Raw genomic sequence first — 21,699 nt, forward strand, 5'->3', positions numbered from 1 at the left:
AAGGCATATTGGCTCCCACGAGAATCCATTTCTATTTTTATATATATATATATATATATATATATATATATATATAAATAAGTTCTTGTAATCTGGCACTCCATATGTTCTGCAATAGTTAAAGTAAGTGAATACCTATTCACGTACCTTCACTTGGGGATGCTCCCGATAGAAAGCGTAGCTGAATGGATAATAGCGACACTGTGAGTCTGTATAACAGAAGCAATTACTGCTTTATTGGGATCGACATTTCGGGGAAGGTGACCCCGAATAACACACACGTGAACAATAACAAACATTTATACTTACGAGGCCCCTTGATACATGCATATATGAACAATTAGTATAGTTCAAATAGCAGATCTCATTGTGTTAGTGAACATCTATGATTGTTGAAGTGGTTTATATTAATTTTACAAATCGTCACTGTGACCGTCATATGTCCCATACATTACAAAAAAATGTGTTAAAGCTCCACCTAGTGGAGTAAAATCACCATAACATTACTGAATCATAATTCCAACCTGTGCAAGTCACTCTATGTACAGTATGTCAAAATGATGTATGACATATACTGTACTATGTTAAATACTGTGCTACAGTATATTAAATACTGTCAGATCAATGATGTTCACAACATAACACCAGCAAGATCGCTTGTGTCATTCAATTAATCTATCAAAGCATGTGCAAAAAGTGATCATAGTGATATTAAAAACAACAATGTCACCAATATGGAATAATTCTTTCAATAGGATCATTGAGTAAATACAGAATATTTTAAATTATTATTATTTCGATTTTGTTTAAATACATTCAAAGATCATTATTACAAACAATGTGTGTAGTTTCTTTATTTACAAAAAACAACTTAGTTTTAACGTCTCTTTTAAACCTTTGGGGCTAATGGTATCTAACATATAGATCCATTTGCCCTCTAGCTGAAGGAGTTTTTTCGATCTGTCACCCCCCTCCCCCCCCCCACCCCTGTATTGATTCAGGGATGTGATCTATGATATGGTAGCGGAGCATGGCCATACTGTGTTTTGCCTCTGCAAAATGCCTGGCTACTGACTGATCGCTATGTCTCTCATTCAGGGCAGCACAAATGGCTGTCCTGTGTTGGGCCATGCGTTCTTTGAATTGTCTCTCTTTTTTGCCTACGTAGTGTAATCCACATGGGCAAGACAAGAGATAGACAACAAAGGTAGAAGAGCAGGTCAATGGGTATCTGATCAAATAGGATTTCCTCGTATATGGGTGTGTGAATTTACTCCCTTGAATCATATATGAGCACGTTGTACATCCTGTACATTTATAACACCCACCCTTTCTACTTAGAAAGTGAGATTTCTTTTTTATCCCGTGTTTGTAATATCTGTTTTGACCACATGCTCTTTAATATTAGGACCTCAGGAATGACTCACTAATAATTTGCTTTTTGTAGTTTTTTTTTAAAAATCAGGATCAGTAGAAATAAGTGGACACAGTTGTTTAGCCTTTTTGCTGGTATAGCGGCTAATATCATTAAACCTGTTAATCTAGGGAAAGACATTGGTTTCTGTTGTGGACTGAATCTTTTCTTTAATTAATTTGTTTCTATCCATCCTAATTGCTTTACTCCTGGCTGCCTTTAGTTCTTTTATTGGGTAGCCTCGTTATATAAATTTGGCTGTCATTCTGTTTAACTCAACTTCCCGTTCTTGTGGGTTGCTAGCAATCCGACGAGCTCTGATGAATTGTGAGTAGGGTAAGCCTTTAATAGTGGCTATGGGATGGAAACTGCTATGATGTAACATGGTATTCCTATCTGTGGGTTTGGTAAAAAGTTTGGTGTTAATGTTACGCCCCACTACGGATATGTTTACATCAAGAAAATTGATGTCTGTTGTACTGTAATTAATTGTAAGTTTCGCTGGACATTGGGACATATTATGTGATTCCACCAATTTCTCTAATACCTGAGCTTCCCCTGTCCACATCAACAAAATATTGATGTATCGACAATAATAAAAAATCTGATCTTGTGTCTCCACAGTATTGTAAAATAAATCTTGTTCCACTACATACATGAAGGCATTTGCATATACCGGCGCTGTGCATGATCCCATGGCGCAGCTGGATACTTGTATGTAAAAATTGCCATCATGTATGAAAAAATTGTGAGTAAGTACAAACTCCATCAATGACAAAACAAATTCTATATTTGGACCATTATAGTATGAATTGTTAGTAATTAAAGATCTTATTGCATTTAATCCCTTATCATGTGGTATGCATGTATGTAGATTTGTAACATCAATACTTGATAGAATTTGATTCTCAGGGATGTCACAAATTCTTGTAATTTTCAAATTAAAGATGAAGTGTCCTTCAAATAAGTTGTAGTGGCTTGAATACATGACTGTAATAAAAAATCAATATAAGCTGCTATCGGTTCACACAGAGATCCCATGGCAGAGATGATAGGTTGGCCAGGGGGTCTCTGTGTGTCCTTATGAATCTTGGGGATCATGTAGAAGAGTGGTGTCTTGGGAAACTTCCTATATAGCACCCGTTTAGTTTCTTCATCGATATATTCTTTGGAAACTGCTGTATCAAAAATTGCTCTGAGATCCTGTTGAAAGTCGTTAGTTGGATCTCGTTCCAGTCGCCGATATGTATTAGCATCCTGTAGTAATCTATCGCATTCATTACGGTAATCCACAAAGTCTTGTACCACTACTGAACTCCCCTTGTCAGCCCCTCTGATTATAATGTCTTGTCTTCTACTAAGAGTTCATAAGGCTGCATTTTCTTCTTGTGATAAGTTATAATGTCCTATTGGAATAGCATCTTGTATTGTTGTATGGAGTGCTCTAACACTCTACTAAATGTTCTAATAGATGCGTTGAAGGATTAGGGATCAAATGTGGAAGGTGGACCCAATTTTTTCTATTTGTATTGGTAAAGTGGTATCTTCCACTGGGTTCACAGGTGACTTCTAGTCAAAATATTCCCATAGACGTAATTTTATCTGCATTTTATAATTGTCCAGTTTCCAATGAAAAGATTGATGTTTGCGAAACTAAGGCCTTTGCTTAATACTTGTTGTTCATGTTCCGAAAGAGGAGTTGGTGAGAGATTATAAATTAGGCCCTTGGACCCTTTCGAGGTCTTTTGTTTCCTCTGCCTCCACATCTGACCCCCCCCCCCCCCCCCCTCCTGGTGGGTTTCTTCTTATGTCAGTCCGGCTGGCTTGGGTATTCACTCCTAAAGGGAGATCCAGTTGGCCTGATGTTTGTGAATCATGTTGATTATCAGTGTCACTTGCAGAGGTGCTGGAAAAATTAACCTGATAAGTGCCCATCCAGCGGCCACATTGTTTGCGGGTTGAATTTCTTTCAGGTTGTTTAACTATTGTATGCAACCACGAGTATACGAGATGTTGGGCATAATCCTGTCATACCATAATCCTGTCATACCATTATACGTTTTTCACATTTTTATTTGATCAATTCTTTGCTGTATTCTTCCACCTGTAGTTTTAGCTTGTTTAACCAATTATTAGTTTGTTCCATAGTCAAAGTGGACAGATGTTCCATCTCAAATGCTGTTATTTTCTTCTTCGTGTTATTTCGTTCTCTCATTGATTCTTCAATTACGAGGGGCATGAGATCTGTGGAGGTGTTATTTAAAATGACTATCCACTTTGTACAAAAAGGTAAACTGTACCTGCCTATGAACTCTAATACCACATGGAATTTGTTTATTCTGATAGTATTCGGATAATGTCATTTCATAATACAGGAAATCTGGTACCTTTACCTATGGGGAGCATAACCAAGTGAAGGCACGTGAGCAGGTATTCACTTACTTTAACTATTGCAGAATGTATGGAGTGCCAGATTACAGTACATGGATTCTTATATAAACGTACCAGAGCATCTGTATGCCAGGCTTTTTTTTTGGTAATGTATGGGACATATGATGGTATCACAGTGACAATTTGTAAAATTAATATAAACCACTTCAACAATCATATATGTTCACTAACACAATGAGATCTACTTTTTGAACTGTACTAATTGTTCATATATGCATTTATCAAGGATGCCCTTTCTTTTTCCCTCTGTTCTCCGGCCATACACCTGGCGGACGTCACTTCCAGGATGACATCAGTGCCAAAATACTAAGTGGGGACACGGACACTGGGCGGACAGTCTGGAGGCTGCGGGAGGAGTTCAGGGACCTTGTAAGTATAAATGTTTGTTATTGATCACTTGTGTGTTTATCCTGAATACGGGGTCACCTACCCCGAAATGTCGATCACAATAAAGCAGTGATTGCTTCTGTTATACAGACTCATAGTGCCGCTTTTATCCATTCAGCTACAATATATATATATATATATATATATATACAATAAGTATGGAGGTGTTGGCAAACCCCTTAATTTAAAAAAAAGTTGGTATGAAAACACTGGACGGCACTCCAGGTTTTAGAAAGTAGAAAAATTTACTTTACGACGTTTCAGCACCACACATGTCCCGTCCTCAGGTAAAAAAAGTGATAAGAGATGACTAAAGATCTCACCTTATTTCCCCTAGTGCTCAGTGTTAACTGGACTATTTTAGATGAAAATTAATACCTAGGGGCTTTAGAGTCCAGAATGTTCCAACCATCGGTAGATCCAGTCCAGAATTCTGTCGGCAATGGATAACCATGCTAAATAAATATAGTTTGGTTCTAATTTTCCTAGTCATTAGTGAAGCAGGTAAAGAGTTAAAAATCACCAAAGATAAGACTGACATCATTAAAAGCTCTCAGGCTTCAACATTCTCAGATCCTGATCATGATAGATGGTGGACCAAACTAAACAACCAATGTGAAGCATATAAGACAAAATTACAGAGATCTGAAAAATTCCATACCACATGGAATCCCGTTGTACAACGGGATTATGAGGACATCAAGGTTTACCGATGAATCAATGGAATGGAGCCCTCAAGGCGCCCATATAGACCTCATGCCAGGCAACTGGCGTAATAGAAGGGATCGCACGGTGCAATCAACTTTTTGTAAAATCAGATGAGTCTACCATTTCACAACAACCCCCTTTAGGGGTTACAACCCAGAATGGAGTAGACGCAAAGACAAAAGGACCAGGAGAGGGTGCCAAAACCAAAGGCAATATAAAAACCAACACAAAAAAAATTATATTTAATTTGTCATCGCGCACCTTGACTGCTGCAGAGTAACAACTACTTAATCGGAGCCTATCGTTTGTCCCAACCTCAAAACATAACAAAATCGAATGACAATTAGATCTGCACAGGATGAATAGGAAGATGTGCCTTAAATAATTTTTTCAAAATAAGGATACCATAAGCGCAACGGGACCATTAATAAAATTTCAACGCATGTGCAGGCAATCAAAATTTGATCCTCCTTCTCAAAATGCATCCATCAAAACGTACACTAAACTTCTGGACGAGTCAGTAAATAAATATATATCAGCTTCGGCTTCTTGGAAATCTAATCTTTCGTGTGCTGAGCACAAAGCTCTCAAATCACTAAGCGAAGATACTAATATCATCATGCACCCCGCAGACAAAGGCGGAGGCATAGTGATTCAGGACATTGATATTTATAGGTCAGATATCATGGAACAGCTCTCTGATGCAACAGTATATTTGAAATTAACATACAGTATGCTCCTACTACTCACTACCAGAAGGAACTTGATGCAGTTTTACTTTGTATGGTTTCTGAACATCTACTGCAGCGATTTTCAACCACTGTGCTGCGTCACACTAGTGTGCCGCGAGCGGTCTCTAGGTGTGCCGCCGCCAGCCAGAGATGCTCACTGCCGCTGCCCGCCAGAGAGATCCGCTGCTACCCCCCCAGCCAGAGAGACCCGCTGCCTGCCGCAATCAATAGCCGGCTCGGGCAGCGCTGTGCACTTTCGAGAGTGGCCTGTCACCTATGGTGAGTCATAAGTCACGCACGCTACATCACATTCCTGCCTACCCATCCGTCCACTGGCCACTGCTGCTCCTCTATCCATGCTGCCTTTTCAGTGTTACAGCTGCAGGTTATATATTTAAAATAAAAAATGTATTTATGCAAGCAATGTTTGAAATAACTGTGGGGTGGGTGGGGGGGGGGGGTGGCTGTGTGGGGGGAGAGATGTTGGTGGCAGCAATTATTTTTAGAGGCAGTGAATGGAATTATTATGGGTGTCTGATGTCAGCTCCAGCCCCGATCAGCCTGTTCTCATCGCACTTGAGAAGTAAGTCCTTGGCTGCGCAGAGACTGCACGCAATGGATTTTTGAAGCTCAACGTACACATGCAATCGCACACTTGCACAGCAAATTTACACTCCCCCTTGGGCAGAAACTATCTGAATGCAGGATAGCAAAGTTAGCAACCCAGCGATCAGGTCTGAATCACCCCCATGGTGCGATGTTCCAGCACGCAAATATTGTTTTAATTTTTTTATATTGAGCACTGGGTTTCAATCTGATGCACTTATACATGGTTATTTCAGGATGTTGGGATCAGGACAACGCTGAAGCGTTGTTATAGCAACTCCCGGGGAATCCCTGGGAGAGTGATATTACGGGAAGATGCCGCCCCAGCCCAGCAGCGGAAACCTGACACTCAGCGTCCCGGCCATTTCACAGGGAATATAAGATAAGATCTTTAGTCATCTTTTGTCACTTTTTTAACCCGTGGACAGGACATGTGTGGTCCCGAAAGGTCGTAAAGTAAATTTTTGTATTTTTTAAAACCTGGAATGCCGTGCAGTGTTTTTATACCCCCTTATTTCAAAATTAAGTGGCTTGCCAACACCTCCGTACTAAAGTATTTTTGCAAGGGCACCATGGATGCTTTGAACTTGCTGTGACTGCCGAACTAGAAGCCATTCATACATATATATATATATATACGTATATATGTATGTGTATATATGGATAGATTGAAAGATAGATGGTAGAGATGTGCACTGGACACTTTTCGGGTTTTATGTTTTGACTTTGGATCTGGATCTCTTTTTGGGTTATGGATTTGGATTGGTTTTCCCAAAACCACCCTTTCGGATTTTAGTTCTGCATCTGGATTTTTTTGAACCCCCCCCCATAAAAACAGCTAAAATCACAGAATCTCACAACCTCACAAGATTGTTTTTAGGCCAAAAGGTTGCACCAAGGTAGCTGGATGACTAAGCTAAGCAACACAAATGGGCGGCACAAACACGTGGCCCATCTAGGAGTGGCACTGCATTGGCAGACAGGATGGCAGTTTTAAAAACTAGGCCCCAAAGAGCACATAATGCAAAAAAAAAAAAGAGGTGCAAGATGGAATTGTCCTTTGGAATGTTGTTTTTACAGGACATGCACAGTTTAATAAACCCATTATTTGAGCGACAGGTGGTCACCCTGGAAAAGCTTGCCAAGTTCTCCGAACCATAGCTAGCTACAAATATACCACCTCCATATTTGATGACTTCTCACATTATGGGGTATATTTACTAAGCTCCCGATTTTGACCGAGATGGTGTTTTTTCTTCAAAGTGTCATCTCGGGAATTTACTAAACTCAAATCACGGCAGTGATGAGGGCATTCGTATTTTTGTTGAAGTCCAAGGAAAAAATTACGAATTAATACACCATCGGTCAAATACGCCTGTTATTTGCTAGAACTCGGTAATTTACTAAAATTTGTATTTCACAAACACTGCCGGCAATAGCCAAACACTGCCGTGAATAAATACAAATCGTAAAAAAAAGCAGTTTTCAAATAGACCTGCTTTTTTTTTTACCGTGTTCTGATAGGCATGCACGGATCCATGAGATCCGTGCATGTTTATCAGTGGTAAGGGGTGGGAAAGTGTTAAAAAAAAAAATGCGTGGGGTCCCCCCTCCTAAGCAAAACCAGCCTCGGGCTCTTTGAGCCGGTCCTGGTTGAAAAAATATGAGGAAAAACATGACTGGGGTTCCCCCATATTTAATCAACCAGCACCGGGGTCTGCGCCTGGTCCTGGTGCGAAAAATACGGGGAACAAAAAGCGTAGGGGTCCCCCGTATTTTTTGAACCAGCACCGGGCTCCACTAGCCAGGTACATAATGCCAGAGCCTGGGGACACTTTTATTGTGGTCCTGGTGGCCCTGGCATTACATCCCCAACTAGTCACCCCTGGCCAGGGTACCCTGGAGGAGTGGGAACCCCTTAAATCAAGGGGTCCCCCCCTCCAGCCACCCAAGGGCCAGGGGTGAAGCCCGAGGCTGTCCAAGGGCGGCGGATGGGGGGCTGATAGCCAAGTGTAAAAAATCAGAATATTGTTTTTAGTAGCAGTACTACAAGTCCCAGCAAGCCTCCCCGCAAGCTGGTACTTGGAGAACCACAAGTACCAGCATGCGGTGGAAAACCGGGCCTGCTGGTACCTGTAGTACTACTACTAAAAAAATACCCAACAAAAAACAGGACACACACACCGTGACAGTAAAAGTTTGACCGAAAGTAACCTCACCGCTGACCGCAAAGTTCCCACCATTGGATACAATGGAGCGCATAGGCGCAACATTGTATCTATGCCGTGTGCAGCCTCACTGACACTACAGGAGCGCACAGCCAATCAGGAGAGTGCCACGACGTGGCGCTCCCTGATTGGCTGAAGGGACCCTCTTTGACAGGAGTCAGGGGGGGTCCTGGCAGTCGGGGAAAGGGGTCCCATGTGTAAACATGGGACCCCTTTCAGTGCGTGGTCGGGTTTCCGGTTTGTTTTTTTGCCAAGTACGTGGATAATACAAAGAACAGAAGATACACTGGATTATGTGAGTATAATTTTTTCCACAGGTACCCCGAGGATTCTACATGGAGAAGAGGACCGAGCCTCGTGTGAACATAGGTAAGTATGTATGTATGGAGGTGTGCATGTATGTAATAAACTTTTACTGTCACGGTGTGTGTGTCCTGTTTTTTGTTGGGTATGTTTTAGTAGTAGTAATACAGGTACCAGCGGGCCCGGTTTTCCACCGCATGCTGGTACTTGTGGTTCTCCAAGTACCAGCTTGTGGGGGAGGCTTGCTGGGACTTGTAGTACTGCTACTAAAAACAATATTCTGATTTTTTACACTTGGCTATCAGCCCCCCATCCACCACCCTTGGATGGGGGGGACAGCCTCGGGCTTCACCCCTGGCCCTTGGGTGGCTGGAGGGGGGGACCCCTTGATTTAAGGGGTTCCCACTCCTCCAGGGTACTCCGGCCAGGGGTGACTAGTTAGGGATGTAATGCCAGGGCCGCCAGGACCACAATAAAAGTGTCCCCCGGCTCTGGCATTATGTACCTGGCTAGTGGAGCCCGGTGCTGGTTCAAAAAATACGGGGGACCCCTACACTTTTTGTCCCCCGTATTTTTTGAACCAGGACCAGGCGCAGAGCCCGGTGCTGGTTGATTAAATATGGGGGAACCCCAGTCATTTTTTCCTCAGATTTTTTCAACCAGGACCGGCTCAAAGAGCCCGAGGCTGGTTTTGCTTAGGAGGGGGGACCCCACGCATTTTTTTTTCTACTTTAAACTATTTTTACTTTTTTTAAAGATGCACAATGAAACCCTGCACGGATCTCACAGATCCGGTAGAGTTTCATTGTTTTAATGTCGGCAGTGTTTTACTATTCACTCCCGTAAAACACTGCCAAAAAATACGAATGACATCGACATCGGAAAACACGAAAATGTAAAATACGACAGCTTAGTAAATGAGTCGTAATAAATTCAAAAAGTTGCAAAATTACACATTCGATGTCATTCGTGTCTGAACTTTAATCTCATTCTGAAAAATACGAATTTTAGTAAATATACCCCTATGAGAAGAGGCAAGAGGAAGAGGACAGTGTCAAGAAGGTAATTAAAAATTAGAGAGGCACACACAATCAGCAACATCTGTTCCCGGTGGAAACAGTTACAGGGTTATGCGAGTGCAATGGAGTATTAGGTGAAGACAAAAATACACACAACAATATATGAAATGCAGTTTAATATTCAATGTACTTAGCCAATTTCCATTCAGTCAGAAAATGTTCGGTTACAGCAATTTATAATCCAGGAGCCCCTCCCTACAATGTAGGCTGGATACATCAGATATCCCAGTAGGTCTGCCATCAGTCTGGGTGTAAAAAGCTCCTGAACCACCCGAAGGTCACATACTTATAGAGCTACTGACCAGACTCAGATGTGGCAATACCATGAAAGGGCATAAACCTAAAAATCACATACTGTTAGGGTTGCTGACCAGCCACAGATATGGCAACACCATAAAAGGGCCTAAACCTAAAGCTTGCACACTAATAGCTCATGTAGCAACAGGATATATGATGCAAAAAAGAATGTACAGTGATGTATGCAACGTCCCGTTATCCACACACACCAAAGCATTAGAAGTACAAAGGAACAATAAAACCACAAGATGGCAGTAAAGTCAATTGTCCCATATAACACTCCACCCTTACTTTTAATGCGTGATATTATGATAAGTGTCTGTGCAAGGAGAGGGTTGCTTATGAACCTGTTTTACTGGATACATTTTTGTTCTCTCAACAGTGTCACACAGCTTCCCCATAACCCACATTACTATTTTAAAAAAGGACATATAACCCCAACAATAAAAGCAGTGCATACCCCACCATATGCAGTATGCCTACTACCCACCTTTTGATACCTGTGAACCAGTTCAACCAGGACAACCATTTGGGATCTACATCATATTCAGGGTCATTGTGTTCCTTCCTAAATTCCTCTTTCAACCTCTTTATCTGTTGTAAGTGTGCAGATACGGGATCACTGAAATAATCAGCTATGTAACTACAACAAGCTTGACCTACTATTTGACATAGACAACCCTATTCAGCAGTCAGGTAATCAAGTACCAACTCATGCTGTCTCAATATTTTAACATGGTATTTTAGAGTCTCAGTAGTGATTTCCAACACATCCAAGATCTGATCTGTCACATTATCAAATAATTTGGCTAAAACCTCAATATTATGGGCATTTTGCACCGAACTGGCAGAATGAAGAAATTTCTTGTACCAGGGCATATAAACTAAATGATGTGCATGTTCCTCTTTGACTATTAATGCCCTCTTTACTCTCATATTAGCTTGGCTTTCTTGTAGGATTATGGTCTCCTGTACCCATGTGGCTGATCTGTGTCTAGCTACCGTACAAATCTCTGCGCCTCCTATTGATAGCAATTTATATGCTTGGTGGCCATATACAAAAAAAAACTGGAAATTGGTTTTGGCCTCCTCTTACTATGTCATTTGCATACCACAATAAGGCTGAGGTGGCCTTCTCCAGACACCACCCTTACACTGCTACACATTGGAGCATGGACACATCATCACCAAACCATGTACCATTGATGGTAATAGACTGGTTAAGTATATTTTTCAATTTTTGGGACAGGGTATGATATTTCAATGTTGTGTTAAATATCCCCAGATTATTAGTGGTAGCATTAACTTGGATACATTTCCCTTCACTGGATGTCTCTACATATTTGTATTGGGTACTGGGACTGGGCAGAATAGAACGGTTGGCTGCCCACCATGGTGGATCTACCCATTCCACCACATACAAAGCTACTTTGGTATTATTGAAATGTGAGGAAGTCAATTTAGTAGGGGCCATCCATGTCTGCATCATCTTCTTGTGAGACCCCCTGCTCCATTCACTCAATTCATCCCAAGATACTGGCACAGCTAAATATGGCAAAGTCTTGGATGATATGGGAGAATGTGTGCAGATCCAACAATTTTTTTGGGGTAACTGTGACATCAGTAGATGGTGCATGTAATGAATTTATTGTTGCATTCGTCCTGCATAGAATCATGTAGTACTTTTTTGGACCAGTTGGGTCTAGTGGCATTGTTATGGAGTAGAACCATTGTCTCTAAAGTCATCCAGACAGTAAACAAAATAGCTACAGTGATAGCACTGGACACCAGGATACCTCCCCAGAGTCCTTTGTCCAGTCTAGGGCCAAGTAATGTATACACAGTCATTATGTTGTTCTAGGGTATAACCTGTGGGAAGGGGAATAAACAGGATTAGTATCACCCTCCAGCAATACATTATAGGTCCTGCATAAACCTTCTGCCCCAATTTCTCCCTTTAATTTCTCTGTTTGCTGTCCAGCAGGGAGCACCCAAACCTTCCCACTAGGTATAGAGTATTACATTTCTTGTCTAATGTAGAGCTGATTTGGCATAATCAACAGATAACCTACTGGTTCTCCTTCTGTGAGTTCTGGTTTTGCACAAACACCTGTATTGACAGTGGGGGTCATTCCGACCCATTCGCATGCAGCGGTTCTTTGCTGCAGTGCAAATGGGTCGGAACTGTGCATGCACGGTGCCTGCAATGCGCACGCGTGTCTTTGCCCAGCGACAGCCATCGCCAGGCAAAGACAAGAAGAAATAAGAAAGTGATCGCTAGCGCGATCGCAAGAAGATTGACAGTGGGGAGGTGTTCCAGGGTGGATACTCCCCATTTTCTGGGGGTTGTATTATCAGGGATATCCTTCCCATACACTTCAGTAAAGGGGGCTTTCACTACCAGTTCATGACTGTAAGTTTGGTTTATATGTTGTTTGGTCCTAATGATGACAGTGTGAGGTGGTCTTGGGTTGCGGGGTATAAGCAATCTTTCATAGGGTGATACATCTCCCCCCACTGATCTTTCATTCAAACACTTCACAGCCTACTGAAGGACCTTGTCCCATCACTGTAAGCTATTAGTGGGCGTATTTTTCCTAGTCTGCTACTTCAGGAGTCCATTCAAGCACTCTATTAGACCTGCTGCCTGTGGGTAATATGGAATGTGATACACCCAATATACTCCCTGTTCAGCGGCCCACTGTTTCACTTGTTTGCCAGTGAAGTGCGTGCCATTATCAGACTGTATTTCTTGTGGCGTCCCATATTGGAGTTGTAAATCTTCCAGCAGTTTCAAGGTTGCTGCTTAGTCTGCATGCTTGCTGGACTTCACCACTATAACTTCTGATTAGGTGTCAAATACGGTGCAACAGAACTTCACCCCCTTACTCCAGTAGGTAGTGGCCCGATGAAATCAATCTGCCACACTTGTCCTGCTCTTTCTCCTCGGTATACTGAGTAGATATCGCCTGACAATTTCTTGTGATAGTTTAACAGTTGGCACGTTTCACACTTCTCCACTATTTGCCTGGCCATGAGCTAGTTCATTGACCTTTTCTTTGTGCCCACTGATAGGTTCCTTCAGCTTCTCTGTGCCCAGACTGGGCATGAACCCATTCAACAAGATTATATATTTCTTTGTGTTCTGCATCTGTGAGGCTAGCTGTCTTCACTTGGACCAGTGCATTTGCAATTTCATTGCCTTCTAGGTCAGTATGGGCATTGACATGACCCAAGGCCACAGGCCGCTCATGACACTGGTTCCAGATCTTTGTCCAAAGGGCTCTTCCACCCCATATCACCTTTTCATGGACTTTCCAGTCATTTTGTTGCCACGTAGCCATCCATACAGTGAGACCTTTAAACACTGCCCAGCTGTCTGTGTAGATTATCACTGGACCCTTTGTTTCTTCTAACACCATCATCACTGCTCTTAATTCTGCATACTGGCTGGAACCTCCTTCTCCACTTTCATGGATCAGTTCTTGTGATTGAGACTGGTATGCTGCTGCCCAACTTCTTCCCAAGTTAGTAAGAATTGCTGAGCGATCTGTGAACTAGGCATAAGGTAATTGTTTTGGTGAAAAATAAGCACATGGTTCTGCTACTTCCACTGGTCCTCCTCTGATTTGGAGAGGGGGCAGTTCTTTTTCTTCACTTTCAAAATTCATTATCCTGGCTAAATGAGTGACTAAATGAGAGGGTTCTTGACTTAAAATCCCTCGTCTTTCTTGGAGATAACACTTCCATTTCATCAGTGTGGATTTCTGTGCCACTGCTGTATGTGCTTCCTAACCTTCTTGTTGCACCCATCCAGCCACAAGTAACTCAATTCTGATTCTCACACTTTGCTGCTTGGTAGTGCTTTCCACGTGTTGAAGGGCTGTATATGCAGCTAATGGTGTCTTCTCCAGAGGAGTGTATCTTGACTGGGCTGGTGCAAACTGTTTTGCCCAGAAACCAATAGGGATTTTCTTTTCTCCACTGTTGGCATTTTTCTGCCATAGACCTCAAGACATACCATGTTGTGTTACCATCACATCCAGGAAGAATGAATGATCTCCCTGGATGGGGCACAGGGCATTATGCACTTGGATGGCTTGCTTTGCTGCTTGAAAAGCATCCTCTTGTTCACTTGTCCATACAAACTCTGTCTTCTTGCGGGTGATATTGTATATAGGCTGCAGAATGAGGCCTAAATGTGGGACAGAAGATCTGCAGTATCCCATGGGGCTCAGAATTTGTTGTGCTTCTTTTGCTGATTTAGGAGTTTTCATCTGTGTTATTGCCTTCAACACAGGCTCTGGTATGGTTCTCTTGGGTCCTGGCCATATCAATTGGAACTTAACAGTTTGGGCTGGGCCTTGTACCTTGTCTTTGTTCACAGCCCACCCTCGATTTACCATATGTTCCATCAGCACATGCAGATCTGCGGTCACCTCTTCTGCAGATTCACCAGACAGCATGATGTCATCTATGTAATGGTATATCTGACACTTTAATTGTTCTTGTATGGTGTCCAGGTCCCTGGACATCAGGCCATGGCAGATTGATGGACTGTGTTTGTAGCCATGGGGTACAATGGTAGGGGCATATTGTCTCCCTACCCAGGTAAAAGCAAACTGATCTTGACTCTCTCTTGCAATAGGTATGGAAAACAAAGCATTGGCCAAGTCTATTACTGCATGCCATTCTCTTAATGTGTCTTGAATCTTTTCCATGATGGATATTATATCAGGGACTGCTGCTACCAGAGGAGGAGCTACTTTGTTGAGTCCCCTGTAATAGATTATCAGTCTATATGAACCATTTAGCTTTTTCACAGGATACACCGGAGCATAGAGGCTGCAGGCTGGCCTGAATTCTCCCACTTTCACTAACTCAGCAATGGTGTGAGATATTTCTTCATGGCCTCCATGGATGCGGTATTGCTTTACATTCACTGGCTCTGGCGGTGGGGGTATGTATACGGGTTCCCACTTTGCATTTTCCCATACTACCGGCTTCACTGCAGAGATAGTAATGGCTCTTATGGCACAACCAAACATATAAGTGCCGGACAGGGTGTCTATGGACTGTCCCTTCAATATGTCCATTCCAATTATATTGTCTGGTAGGTGTGAGATCAAAACTTCAGCATGGAGCCAAGGGCCTTTCCCCAACCGCATCTTGCAGTTTAAGCAAGCCACCCATGTTTGCTGACCCCCAATCCCTCTACTGCTAACCAGGTTGTATGTCCTGCTGGTAGGTGTGACCTGTGAAATAATGAAACCTCTGCCCCTGTATCTAGAAGAGCTGTTCATTGTGTGATTGTGTTTCCATTATCCCAACTCAAAATGCAGTTTACATAAGGGCGTTTGGTCCCTGGCTTTTATTGCACACGCCTGATAACGTATCACCTCTGTGGGATAAGAACCTGCCTTCATCTCATAAGGGTTGTGATGCCTTCCATGTGTTATGCTTAGAGGGTGCACCCTGCATTTCCTCTAGTGCCTCCCTTGCTTTCTGATAGGGTGATGGGTGGCCCATGGGAGGGACTGATGGAATGACCCTCTCTGTCACTTCCTCATCCACATCACTCTTAGCAATATGCTTAGAGGGTGCTGAGCCAAGGCCCTGTTTCTGTAGCTTTTGCTGCAGAACTCTCCACCTTTCAAACAAAGAACAAAGATGTTTTGTACACTTGCAGGGCATGTTCCACAAAGAGCTGCAACATCCTGTCATCTAAACATGTCATATCTGGCCCTTCCCAATTCCAATCTAACTGTCTCTGGTAGTTTTTCTCTACACCTGACACACAGCCTAACAATCGCAGCCTATGTATACCTGCACTAATGTCTGGTCATGGGGTGCTTGGCACTAAGTCAGAAGGATATTTGTGCACATCAGCAATAGCTTTATGTATTATGCTAAGCACTGACCACTCCCCAGCATCTGTTCATATTTGCTGCAAGCTTAACCGCACCCGTGGGTCTGTGCTCATGGACCCCAACTGTGCAGCTTCTGGTGCTTCCAACATAAACTGTCACCTCCTTCCTCCCACTCATGCATAACTAATCCAACAATCCTTCCTGACTGCTTTGTTAAAATCTGGAGCCTATCTGCACTAATTCATTGGGAAACCAATTCCTTTTCTCTATCACAGCCCCATCTACTTCTGCACTCTCATGTTCAGCCCGCATCTCACCCCTTGCCCCATTACATGTTGCAAGGGAGAATGTGGCTTTATATTTGGGGTTTTTACATATGCTGGGACCATGTCCCCAGATTCCCCTGTGACCTTGACATGTGAATTATCATAATTATTTATCAGGGGCAAAAATTGTTTATGCCCTGTCTCATCAACTAGAAACCCAGTATTTGCTGTTCTGACTGAAAATAATATCATATCAATATTTTGCAAATCTTCAACAGCATTTCTACTTTGTACAGGCTCTAAATACTAACAGGCAGTTTGCATCATTGGATCCCAGGGTCCGGATTTAAGAAACCAGGATCGGTACCTCCCTGCTTTTTCTGACTTAAACATTTTCTTTAAAAAATTTTTTTTTTTACCTTAAAAATACTCACAAAGCACTCCTACCTGGCCCGCCAAAATCGATGTTCCAGGTGGAAACAGTTATAGGGTTATACGAGTGCAATTAAGTATTAGGTGAAGTCAAAAATACACACAACAATATTTGAAAATGCAGTTTAATATTCAATGTACTTAGCTGCCAATTTCCATTCAGTCAGAAAATGTTCAGTTACAGCAATTCATAATCCAGGAGTGCCTCACTACCACGTAGGCTGGATATGTCAGATATCCCAAAACATCTGCAGTCAGTCTGGGTGTAAAAAGCTCCTAAACCACCCGAAGGTCATATACTTACAGAGCTACTGACCAGACTCAGATGTGGCAATACCATAAAAGGGCATAAACCTAAAGGTCACATACTGATAGGTCATGTAACAACAGGATATATGACGCACAAAAGAATGTACAGTGATGTATGCAACGTCCTGTTATCCACACTCACCACAGCATTAAAAGTACAAAGGAACAATAAAACCACAAGATGGAAGTAGAGTCAATTGTTCCATATCACAACAACACACAGGCTTTCACCTCCACTCCTATCTTGGAGTGGAACAGAAAGGACTTTAACCAAGCAAATGTATAATTACCACATTACTGGACAAACTAAAAAACTAGGAGCCAAAGCCTCCGAATTTGTACCCACTTCTCCATTTTCAGGGATTACGATAATCTCGGATTTAATAATGGCATGCAAATAAACTGATTTTTAACACAGGATCAAGATTGGATATTTCCCCTCCACGGATTCTGGAGACTTATTTTGTGAAAATCTTGTGGGTTTCTTTTTTTCAATTTATTATTGCATTTTTATTTACATGTTTTGTGGCAGATGTCTTATTTTCATTTTTCGCAGCTCCTTGTTACACACATGTGAGCATACCTGTGTGTCCCAGTTGCACACATGTGAGCATACCTGTGTGTCTTGTTTATTTTATTCATATTTTATTTTTAAATATTGCAGCCCCTTAGATGTTTTAGCAGCCCCTCGTGAGCCCCCACAGCAGCCCCGGATCAGGCAAGTTGAGTTGGGGTGGGTTTGGTACAGTACTAGGCAGGACTGTAGAGTGAATTTTTTGTTATTGAGCCCCTGCCCTAGTGGAGTTTACCACTCTACAGTCCAAACTAATTTCATACTACATGTAGGAGTGTGGGAGGAAGCAAAGCTAACCTCTGTGCCGGGTGGTCTTCTGTTTGCCGGCGGTCGGGCTCCCAGCGCTCAGTATACCGGCGCCGGGAGCCCGACAGCCGGAATACCGACAATTATTTTCCCTCGTGGGGGTCCACGAACCCCATAGAGGGAGAATAAAATAGTGTGGCGCGCGTAGCGCGCCACCGTGCCCGTAGCGTGGCGAGCGCAGCGAGCCCGCAAGGGGCTCATTTGCGCTCGCCAAGCTGTCGGTAAGCCGGCGGTCGGGCTCCCGGCGCCGGGATGCTGGTCGCCGGGAGCCCGACCGCCGGCCAGCCGTAGTGAACCCCTCTGTGCCACCAGCATGCCTCATTCTGGCATGCCAGACAGCTTCCTGGCTCTAAGCCACCATGATACTCCATATTAGGCCCTTATTTATTAACTGTTTGTGCCTCACAGGAGTTCCTGGCACATCTAGTGCTGCAGTGCAATAGAAAGCTGAGATTTCATTTTGCAATGCAAGATAACTGAAACTCTGTTCTTCTAACACCGCAAGGTCTTGCAATGACCCTACGCAGCCCTTATATTGTACAATTATTAAGGAGATAACTTTTACAAAATAAAGGAAAAGAACCCTGTACAACAAATGTGCATCTTGTAAATAATCCCAAAATGTGATACATTAATAAATCAAAATTAAGGTTGACAAATTGGAGCCATTCATTTGAGTCCCTAACATGAAATAATTGAGAAGAACCCTCTCTCTAATGCTGGCTACACAGTGCACACTAGACGATATATCTAATAGAGATGAGTGGGTTCAGACGGAACCCTTGGAATTATATGGAAGACAAAGAAAAGACATGCAAAATGGAATTGTCCTTGGGCCCTCCCACCCACCCTTATGTTGTATAAACAGGACATGCACACTTTAATAAACCAATCATTTCAGCAACAGGGATTTCAACACGACTGTGGCTGAAATTATTGGTTTGTTTGGGCCCCCACAAACTCTAGTGCAGGTAAGTCAATGCTTTTGACTTACCTGCACTAGAGACTTTGAAATTGATGTCTATTTTGTATTTCCAGTTGCGGTTGACACATCGTTCTGTTTTAAGTCTGATCTATTTTTATCAAGTATGCATGATTGTTCTTATTTCACATACAGATGTGTCCACTTACATCTTTGCTTTTTTCCAAATTTGGCACAACATGCAAAACACGGCTAAGCTGTTTTTCACGAGTAATGAGTGGATGAATTTTAAAAATGTTGTTTGCCATAATAGAATATGTATAAAGTAACATATTAAAGAAGCAAATTAAGAAAAATCACAAGGCATGGCTAAATCTCTGAGTCTATGGCATGCAAAACCGTGCCATACATGGCGGGATATAGCAAAGATGTATGTGGACACATCTGTATGTTGGTTTTGGAAGGCACACTCCAGCTCCGTGTGAGCGTTTTTTTATATTTGTGTGCCGTTTTTATTCACTGTCATTGTGGTATAAAGTGATGTTCTGTTTGGTTTACAGAGCCCCCAGCGCGTTGCCATGGGGACCGGCAAAGCCTGACTGCGTCACTTCCGGGCAGGCCGTGACGCCGAGACCGGAAGTGCAGGACGGGGGACGCCTGGACACTCCGTGGTTCACGCAGCTGGGAGTCGTGATGGTGGGGGTAAGTGGGGTCACTGTATGCTATATTTACACATGATTTTGCACTGTTCAATTGTCTGAGGAAGGGGATACGTCCCCGAAACGTTACCTGTTGTTTTCAATAAATTCTTCACGGGGTGAAGTTTGTTTTCCACCCATTTACAAGTCTGTGAGTGCCACCTGTTTTCGTTTGGTGCATGTCGGTGGACTGGCATGTCCACAAGGAAGGGCACCACAGCCAGCTAATTCGGAGGAGTGCCGGGGCAGTTTCTGGATAGATATATATATATATATATATATATATATATATACAGTATATATATACATACACACACTTTTTTTCATTTAACCATACTTTTATAAACAATACTACACTCTCTTTATCTTTACAAAAAAGCGTTGTCTTTATTTGGGCTAGCAGACATGCACATTTTCCTGTGAGTGCAAGAGAAAAGGAAGTATGCAAGTTACAAAACTTTAATGTGAGTCCTTTTGTTCTGCATTTTAAAATTTTCTGTATATGCTTAGCACTTTCAATTCTTCTTAACTGTTTCACATTTTCTGATTTAGACACAAAGATGTTTGTTTTTTTGTAATCTGTTCCATTTAAGTATTATATCCTCAGGACTCCACATGTGTGATGTTACAATCTGGTTATATTTACAGTCTGAGTATTTAACTCTCCAGGCATTGAAATCAGTGTATTTTGGTGGAGCTACAGGCTTAACTCCCAATTTATCAAGGCAAAGTCCGATGTACACATCCTCTAGGGGTAGCCATCTAATGATTGAGGAGATATTGACTATCTTCTGTGCTAGATCTCCAGAGAATACATAGCCAGTCCCAGAACAAAATGGGGGATATTTATTATCTGGGTAAATATCTGGTGACATATACCATTTACTGTTTTTGTCACGTATGGGATGATAATTTTCCATTAAGCATCCAGTGAAATAATTAGTTCTTGGAGGTTGATTTGGTTTCAAAAGCTTGTTTACTAAATATTCTGTATTAATAATCATGTCACTGTCTGTCTTCATTACATATGTGGCTTGTGGACAGTATGTGGCTACCCATATGAAACCCATCATTACCTTAATGGTTAGGTTAAGGTAGGTGTCTAAAAAATCCTGTTGGATAATGTCATGATATTCCTGACTTTCATTCATAAGAGCCTGTTCAGAATTAATAGTTAACTTCTTGTCATGGCCTAATAAAAATAGCCTTAATATCTTGACCCCAAATACAAAATCCTCTTTTCCCCATGTTTGTCTTATAGCTTGTCGAGCCTTATTCTGCCATCGTCCCATGGTCACAAGCAAAATAAGGAATGGAACATGTTCTTTACATTTATTAGGCTCATTGATTGTGTATTTATATCTCTGCAGCATTTTCAGAGGCTCTCCAGGTGAATTCGTTTTTAGCACCACAAATGTAGTAAATGAAGAGTTAGTGGATCTGTTTAGTGTTTTTTCAAGATATGGATTATCCAGCTTTACAGAATTATTTGTTTTAAGATTCATTAACGCAACAGGATTGCATGGACTAAAGCCTCCCAGAGAAACCCAGTAGTAATTATTTAGGATAAGTAATGTCAAACTAAGAAGAGCTGAGAACATGAAGAATATGAGGTTAAAAGTCTTGTTCCTGAATGAGTAGCAATTTGTCTGTTTCAAATGAATCATGATAAAATAAATCAAAAGCACTGCACCAGTTTATGCTTGTTGTCATTAATTATTGTAATGTTTGTTTCTGTAGCTGTCCATGTAAAGCTCTTTTCCTTCAATTCTCTTCAATCTTCCCTTAAAAGAAAAGCAGAAATAAAAATATATTAGAATAGCTAGTAGAGAAAAATATTTTGCACCTTCTAATTAAAACAAATTTTCTCCAACAATCTCTCCATTTCTAAGAACCCCCAAACAAAACGTAGAAATACAGTATGTGGTAGTGATAATGTTAATTTTAAGCATAATAAAGATTGGGAGGTCTCCGTTGTGATTATATTCAGCATTTAGAATTTATTATCAAATCGGGAACCACGCCTATTATTCTGCACAGAGAAGCGTGGACCAAGACAGAATTCATCAATGAGCCCGTGCCTTTAGAGCACTGAGCTTTACATTTATATATACTATA

General features: G+C 41.9%; 1 protein-coding gene across 1 annotated transcript; it reads right to left on the reverse strand.

Moving 5' to 3' along the window:
- Nucleotides 1–20,129: 20,129 nt before the first annotated feature.
- LOC134958798 (beta-1,3-galactosyltransferase 2-like) lies at nucleotides 20,130–21,086 on the reverse strand. Its single transcript, XM_063941521.1, has one exon. The coding sequence runs from the start codon at nucleotides 21,084–21,086 to the stop codon at nucleotides 20,130–20,132; it is 957 nt and encodes a 318-aa protein (XP_063797591.1).
- Between the last annotated feature and the right edge of the window lie 613 nt (nucleotides 21,087–21,699).

The sequence above is a fragment of the Pseudophryne corroboree genome, chromosome 9 (assembly GCF_028390025.1).
Source record: "Pseudophryne corroboree isolate aPseCor3 chromosome 9, aPseCor3.hap2, whole genome shotgun sequence".
Classification (NCBI taxonomy): domain Eukaryota; kingdom Metazoa; phylum Chordata; class Amphibia; order Anura; family Myobatrachidae; genus Pseudophryne; species Pseudophryne corroboree.